Source organism: Puma concolor, chromosome A1 (genome assembly GCF_028749965.1).
Source record: "Puma concolor isolate L17-30 chromosome A1, mPumCon1.1.hap2, whole genome shotgun sequence".
Classification (NCBI taxonomy): domain Eukaryota; kingdom Metazoa; phylum Chordata; class Mammalia; order Carnivora; family Felidae; genus Puma; species Puma concolor.
The window spans coordinates 157348310-157356484 of record NC_141667.1 but is presented as its reverse complement, the minus strand read 5'-3'; the positions used below and the strand labels follow the sequence as shown (position 1 = coordinate 157356484).

General features: G+C 35.1%; 1 protein-coding gene across 1 annotated transcript; it reads right to left on the bottom strand.

The window, feature by feature from the left end:
* Positions 1–2154: 2154 nt before the first annotated feature.
* On the bottom strand, positions 2155–3114 carry LOC112856898 (olfactory receptor 2T29-like). Its single transcript, XM_025920199.2, has one exon. The coding sequence runs from the start codon at positions 3112–3114 to the stop codon at positions 2155–2157; it is 960 nt and encodes a 319-aa protein (XP_025775984.2).
* Between the last annotated feature and the right edge of the window lie 5061 nt (positions 3115–8175).

The window sequence follows — 8175 nt, the reverse complement described above, 5'->3', positions numbered from 1 at the left end:
AGATAAAGTAAAAATTATTCTTTGAAAAAATATGGTTCTATAACACATTTGTTTTGTTTAGCTCCATCTTGGTTCACATGTTCACAGTGTTTTAACTGGAACCATCAAATGTGTGTGTCATTATGATATAACAAATTGAGGGATGATATACACAGTACTCAATTATTTTGTAAGGTAAAGAGTATACATATTTCATGTATTTCATTAGACTGAAAAAAAAGAGTGTAAACTAATTTTCCAACATTACTTCCCCAAATACTGCAAGATCCTTATTTATAGCCATGAAGGTATTGATTGTGTCAAGAGAAAAAGGAAATCTCCACTTTTGAAAGCACCTAATTCACAAGTTGTCACAGCTAATTGGAAACTGGTATGCAAGCAATCAAGTTTGTGGTTTTAAGGAACAGATTCAACAAAGCCCTGCTTATCCCCTAAAGCCTCTAATTCCACATAGAATCATCCATTCCACTTAGATCAACACTATTAAGTTCATCGTCCTCACACACCTGGTCTCCATATTTCCTGTATTTCTCCTCTCCAATTCATTCTCTGAGTTAACTTTTCAAAAATCCAACTCTCATCATTTTCTGATAATTTGTGAATACCTGGGTCACAAAAGGGCAAGAACTGAGGCTATAAATTGAACCCAGAAAGGAGGTGTCATTGGAACATTTCTCTCCTGCTTGGTCAACCATCTGAACTTTGCTTATAGTGTTCCTTTTCTGTGACATCATGTCCTTGAGCAAGACCCGTGGTTCCAGCCTCCTGTACTCATATGAAGGTAATAGCTAGTCATCATTCAACACTGAGCTCTGGGGTCTTTTTCAGCCTCTTTGGCCAAACTCATAAGTCGTAGGTAGAAGTAGTGTGTTCATATGAGTTGTACCCTTTCCATATATGCCTCAAAAAATTTTATGTTGGGGTGCCTGGGTGGCTCTGTTGGTTAAGTGTCCGACTTCAGCTCAGGTCATGATCTCACGGTTTGTGAGTTCAAGCCCTATGTTGGGCTCTGTGCTGACAGCTCATAGCCTGGCACCTGCTTCAGATTCTGTGTCTCCCTCTCTCTCTGACCCTCCTCTGCTTACACTCTGCTCTCTCTCCCTCAAAAATAAATAAAAATTTAAAAATATTTTTAAAATATGTATTTTTTTTTATTTTTTATTACAACTATTGACACAAACTGCACTTATGGATCAAATTCCTTAGGGACAGCAGATATTTGTTATTTATATGTGAAATACACTTAGCTACTAGTTATTTTTTATTATAAAATAGCATAAGATGTGTTTTTTTAATAAATGAAGGATTGAATGTTTGATGGGCTTTCTCTGCTTGTTTGAATAAGAAGTTACATACTTCAGGTGTCAGCTCTGATATTACCTTATGCTGGAGAGCTTCCCTAAGCCCTTATTCTTGGTGTTAATAATTTTTTCCCACAATCCCTTCTACCCCAATGTATTAATGATTTCAGAGAGGTAAAAAGCATTAAATGTCTTCATATTTGGAACCTAAAGAACAAAACTTCCCTAATTAAATGCAGGCCAACAAATTGATTGTTGCAGTAATGACCAGCCATGATAACATGAGCATGATTTCCAAGATTTATCACTTACACAGCCACCATGCACCAAGGACAACTTTTGAAACAGACAAAAGTCTGATAGTTTATGTTTTATTATTAAGTAATTTTTAAGTTACATAAAATTAATATGAATAATAGTAATAGTACAATTATTATGAATTTTAATAATAGTACAATAAACATAACTTTTGCTTAGATTCTCTTAACATTATACCCCATTTGGTTTAGCACCTCTCTCTCCATCTCTCTCTTTCTCACCAGTTCTACATATTATGGTCTTTGTTTCTAAATATTTTATTATATATTTCATAAGAATATGAGCATTTCCCACAGAGTCACAGTGCAGTTATCAACTTCAGAAAAATATAACATGTATACAATACCATTGTGCAAATATTTTGAATGCAGAAATGTAAAAATGAAGAGCTTTCTGGTACAGGGAAACAATTCCTGTGAAAGGGATAAATAGATGACAACAAATCATGCTATAATAATCTGAGGAATAACATTGGCATAGGATCCTACAGTTTTAATTTGTAGAGTTCAGGAAAAAACATTATTACAAATATTTCCTACTTTATAGTTTCCTGAAAGACAAATTCCACATTCAACATTTTTTTTAGTGCCTTTGTAACATCCTTATTCCTAAGACTATAAATTAAAGGGTTTAGAACAGGAGTGAGTATGGTGTAAAAGACAGATACAATCATGTCATTCTCAGGGGTGTGGTAGGAATTGGGGAGCATGTAGGTATACATGGCAGCCCCATAGAAGAGGATGACAACAGTCATGTGGGAAGAACAAGTAGCAAAGGCCTTTTTCCGCCCCTCTGCTGACTTCATCCTGTGGATGGTGAAGAGGATGAAAGAATAGGAGCTTAAAATGACTGTCACAGGAATGAGGAGCATGAGAACGCAACATAAGTACATAAGTGTCTCATAGATGGAAGTGTCTGAGCAGGAAAGCTTCATTACAGCAGGGACTTCACAGAAGAAATGATGGATCTCCCGGGATCTGCAGAAGGGGAAGGTCATGGTGACAGGAGTGAGCATAAATCCATCCACAGATCCCAGCAACCAGCAGGAAGACACCAAGATGAGGCATACCCTATGGTTCATGAGGATAGGATAACGGAGTGGATGGCAGATGGCCACATAGCGGTCATAGGCCATGGCAGCTAGAAGGAAAAATTCTGAACCTACCAGTGTCAAATAGAGAAACATCTGCATCCCACATTCAGGGGCTGAGATCTTATTCACACCCATAACCTGGTCCATGAGCATCTTGGGCACAGTGACAGAAATGTACATCACATCCATGAGAGACAACTGAGTGATAAAAAAGTACATGGGGTTATGAAGGTGAACATCATAGTGTATCAAAAGGATCAGCATGGTGTTTCCAGACAAGGCCATCAGGAAAACCACAAAAATGACCACACAAAGCAGAGCTGGGTGCTTGGATTGACTGAAGAGTCCCACTAGGTCAAAATCTGATCGTACAGTATGGTTGGCCACCCAAGTGTTTTCCATTGGATTTCACCTGGATCACCAAGGAGAAATATGGAGTTAATGGATGATTCATGCGATATCATTACCTGAAATAAATGTTTCAGTAAGTTTGTGTGTGTGTGTTTACACATGGAAAACCAGTGTGCTAATAAGGGGAAGTTTCAAGGACTTGGAAGTTTTAGGATTATAAATTACCTATAATTGAACAAATTTACCGATATCTAAGAATTCAGATCTGCAAATCAAAAATATTGGTATTTTATAATTCCACTATTGGGTGTACATTTCCCCAAAGAAAACAAAAATGATAATTCAAAAAGATATATGCATCTCTATGTTTATTTTAGTTTTTCTCAAATTTCCATATGAACTTTATTTTTTCAAGTTTTAATTTAAATTCCAGTTAGTTAACATACAGTGTAATATTAGTTTTAGATATGCAATATACTGATTCAACTCTTTCATAGACCATCCGGTACTCATCAGAATTGTACAACAAGAAATCCTTTTGATCTGGACTTTTATTGGAATGTTCTGATTACTGAGTCAATGTCTTTATTAGTAATCATTCTGTTAAAATATTCTATTTCTTTTTTTTAAGTTTTTTAAAATTTAAATCCATGTTATTTAACATATAGTGTAATAATAATTTTAGGAATAGAATTTAGTAATTTATCACTTATATATAGCACCCAGTGCTCATTCCAAAAAGTCCAGTTAATATACATTGTAATATTAGTTTTGGTGTAAAATGTAGTGATTCCACCTACATAAATACATGAAGATTATTATATCAAGAGTATTCCTTAATCCCCATCACCTATTGTAACCATAAGTTTGTTCTTAATATTTAAGAGTATGTTTCTTGGTTTCTCTCTTTTTTCCCTTTTATCAATTGTTTTATTTATTAAATTCCACATATTATTGAAATAACATTGTATTTTTATTTCTCTGACTGACTTGTTTTGCTTAGCATGGACTTCCATCCATGTCATTTCAAATGGCATGATGTCATTCTTTTTTGTGGCTGAGTAATATTCCATTGTATATTTTTTTATATCCACTCCTATGCTTATTACAGCATTATTTACAAGAGCCAAGATATGGAAACAACTTAATTGCCCGTTGAAAGATTAATGGATACAGATTGAGTAGTGTGTCTGTGTGTGTGTGTGTGTGTGTGTGTGTGTGTGTATGCACAATGGAATATTATCCAGCCACAGAATCCATAAGATCATGCCCTTTGTGACAACATGGATGTGCATAGATGGTATCATGCTAAGTGAAGTAAGTCCGACTGAGAAAGACATATACATGACTTCACTCCCATATGTGGAATTTAATAACACAAATGAATGAACAAACAAAAAGCAAAATCAGACCTATAAATACAGAGACATAAATGATGGTTGCCAGAGAAGAAATTGATAGAGCATGACAAAATGGGTGAAGAAGAATTCCAATTATGGAACAAATAAGTCACAGGAAAGATGGCACAGTATAAGGAATATAGTCAATGACATTGTATGTTTTCTTTTATTTTTTGTATTTTTTTCTTCATCCATTTTAATTTAATTTATTTTTTTTAATTTGAGTATAGTTGGCAATGTTCCATTAGTTACAATTGTACAACTTAATAGTCTAAAAAGTTTATATATTATGCTATCTTCACCACACTTATACCTACCATTTGTCCCATTACATTGCTGTTAAAATATCATTTACCATATTCTTTATGCTCTTCTTTTTATCCCTGTGACTTATCATTCCACACTGGGCGGTCCATACCTCCATCTCCCCTTCACTCATTTTTCCCTGTCTTTATCACCCTGATACTGTTTGGTGACAGATGGTAGCTACATATTTTGTGAGCATCACATAACTTTTATCCTGATTGAATCACTATGTTGTACACCTGAAACTATTGAAACATTATGTGTCAGGTATATCCTAATAAAAAAATTAAAGTATATTGGTAACTTATAATAAGATTTCCACAATTAAAGCTTTTGAGATTTCCTGAACAGTGTTGTTTTGTCAATGACTATAGAAATCTGTATAACCCCTGCCCTATATAAAAACAAAAAGAGAATAATTTAAAAAAGAATAAAACCCCTTATTTCCAAAGTTTTTTTTTTTTTTTGTTATGGAAGTCAGAATGGAATCAACCTTTCCTGTTTAAGGATTCACTGAATCTAAAAAACTCTTAGAGATACATTCCATATAATAAATATTTATAAAGCAACTGAAGCAAAATTTGGGGAATATTCATAGCAAAAGTTGAATCCCCTTTGTCTGAATAATCAGGCAAGTAGTGATGCTCTGTGCTTGTGTGGGGTAAGCCATGCATCAACAGGAATGGATGGGGTCTTCACCAATGGCCAAATCCTAAGACATCATAGGAACATCAATTTAGGAGGTAACACTTTGAGTCTGGACTATGACTGTGGGTCCAGATTATCCTCTATCTACTATATATATATATATACATGTATATATATATATATATATATATATATATATATTTCTTATTTTAATTCAGGTTAAACAAATATTTATGGGGAATCTTACCTTAATTTTGTCTAGTATGTCTAGTATGTTCATCTCCAACTTCATGCACTTAAAACTCCTACCATTTGTTCTTAATTTAAGGGGGAAGATCTAGCATTTAGAAGGTCATTGTCATTTACAAGACAAGTCTTTAGTTGTTTCCACAAGCATCATCTACTTTATTGTCTATAGCAACAAATTTTTCATGGAAACTGAGATGTAGAGTGGAAAACCGAACAACATCGAATTCCTTGTGACTCCAATTCATTTCCCCTCTTTATCTGGCTACCCAAATCCTACATCTGTGTTAAATGCTAAAAGCAAAAGAAAAATTGCATTGGTTACATTGAAGGAGGGCAAAGCCCATCTATTCAGGCAAAAATACTGCATGTGTGTGTGTATGTGATTTAAAATGGAATCTTAAAATAGCACAAAATAAGAACAATGAAAGTATAGTATATCTGTCCTTTCTGAAAAAAATCAGTAATAACGTATTCTCTTATGAATATTAAACATTTGCAACTTTTTAATTTCTGACATGTTAAATGTTAAATTTGAAAAATCCCTATCAATAACAACAACAAAAAAAGAAATACTGGCTCTTCTCTCTAAGAAGAGTTAGGAAGCGATTATGATATTTCAGGAATAATCTCCAATTTTGAAAACATTTTGTACTCTTGTAATTAATCAAAAAACCTATTAAAATATTCAAATTATTAACAGTACCTAGTTCTGGGGTGCTAGAGCAGTAGAAAACACTGAAAATTAATTTGATGCCTTAGTGTAATTATCCAACAAATCTGGTACACATTGCACATCAAAATAGTCTGTCAAATTCTACACCTACTGGCAGAAGAAAGTGCAAAATTAAAAACAGCCTGATAAAAGCAAAACATACCTTCTTTCTTAATATTTGTCACCAAAGTGAAATAAATCTTTACTGCAATTTGGTAAATGAGAGTGACTGTGATCAAGCCACACTGAACAGCCCACCTGGCACACCAGATAGACAATGGAATGCTTTCTGTACCATGTAAGGTAATTGGACTCCCTGTTTATTATTATTTTTCTGTATCCAATTTGTTGAGTTTAATATAGACACAACAGTGTATTATTTAATTTGCAGAATTATTAATAGTGGTGGTAAAATAACATCAAATCTTTATTTGAAGCTGACCACATTCCAGAAATTGTTCTATTGCTTTACCATATTTTTTTTTATTTATATATGAAATTTATTGTCAAATTGGTTTCCATACAACACCCAGTGCTCATCCCAAAAGGTGCCCTCCTCAGTACCCATCACCCACCCTCTCCTCCCTCCCACCCCCCATCAACCCTTAGTTTGTTCTCAGTTCTCAACAGTCTCTTATGCTTTGGCTCTCTCCCACTCTAACCTCTTTTTTTTTTTTTTTTTTGTTCCCCTCTCCCATGGGTTTCTCTTAAGTTTCTCAGGATCCACATAAGAGTGAAACCATATGGTATCTGTCTTTCTCTGTATGGCTTATTTCACTTAGCATCACACTCTCCAGTTCCATCCACGTTGCTACAAAAGGCCATATTTCATTTTTTCTCATTGCCACGTAGTACTCCATTGTGTATATAAACCACAATTTCTTTATCCATTCATCAGTTGATGGACATTTAGGCTCTTTCCATAATTTGGCTATTGTTGAGAGTGCTGCTATGAACATTGGGGTACAAGTGCCCCTATGCATCAGTACTCCTGTGTCCCTTGGATAAATTCCTAGCAGTGCTATTGCTGGGTCATAGGGTAGGTCTATTTTTAATTTTCTGAGGAACCTCCACACTGCTTTCCAGAGCGGCTGCACCAATTTGCATTCCCACCAACAGTGCAAGAGGGTTCCCGTTTCTCCACATCCTCTCCAGCATCTATAGTCTCCTGATTTGTTCATTTTGGCCACTCTGACTGGCGTGAGGTGATACCTGAGTGTGGTTTTGATTTGTATTTCCCTGATAAGGAGCGACGCTGAACATCTTTTCATGTGCCTGTTGGCCATCCGGATGTCTTCTTTAGAGAAGTGTCTATTCATGTTTTCTGCCCATTTCTTCACTGGGTTATTTGCTTTTCGGGTGTGGAGTTTGGTGAGCTCTTTATAGATTTTGGATACTAGCCCTTTGTCCGATATGTCATTTGCAAATATCTTTTCCCATTCCGTTGGTTGCCTTTTAGTTTTGTTGGTTGTTTCCTTTGCTGTGCAGAAGCTTTTTATCTTCATAAGGTCCCAGTAATTCACTTTTGCTTTTAATTCCCTTGCCTTTGGGGATGTGTCGAGGAAGAGATTGCTACGGCTGAGGTCAGAGAGGTCTTTTCCTGCTTTCTCCTCTAAGGTTTTGATGGTTTCCTGTCTCACATTCAGGTCCTTTATCCATTTTGAGTTTATTTTTGTGAATGGTGTGTGCTTTACCATATTTTATCTTCCCCAAGAGTCAATGAGGTACTTCCTCATCTGATTTTCTCCTTTTATAAATTCAATAATTCAGATTCCCAGGGCATCTGCCTAACATCAC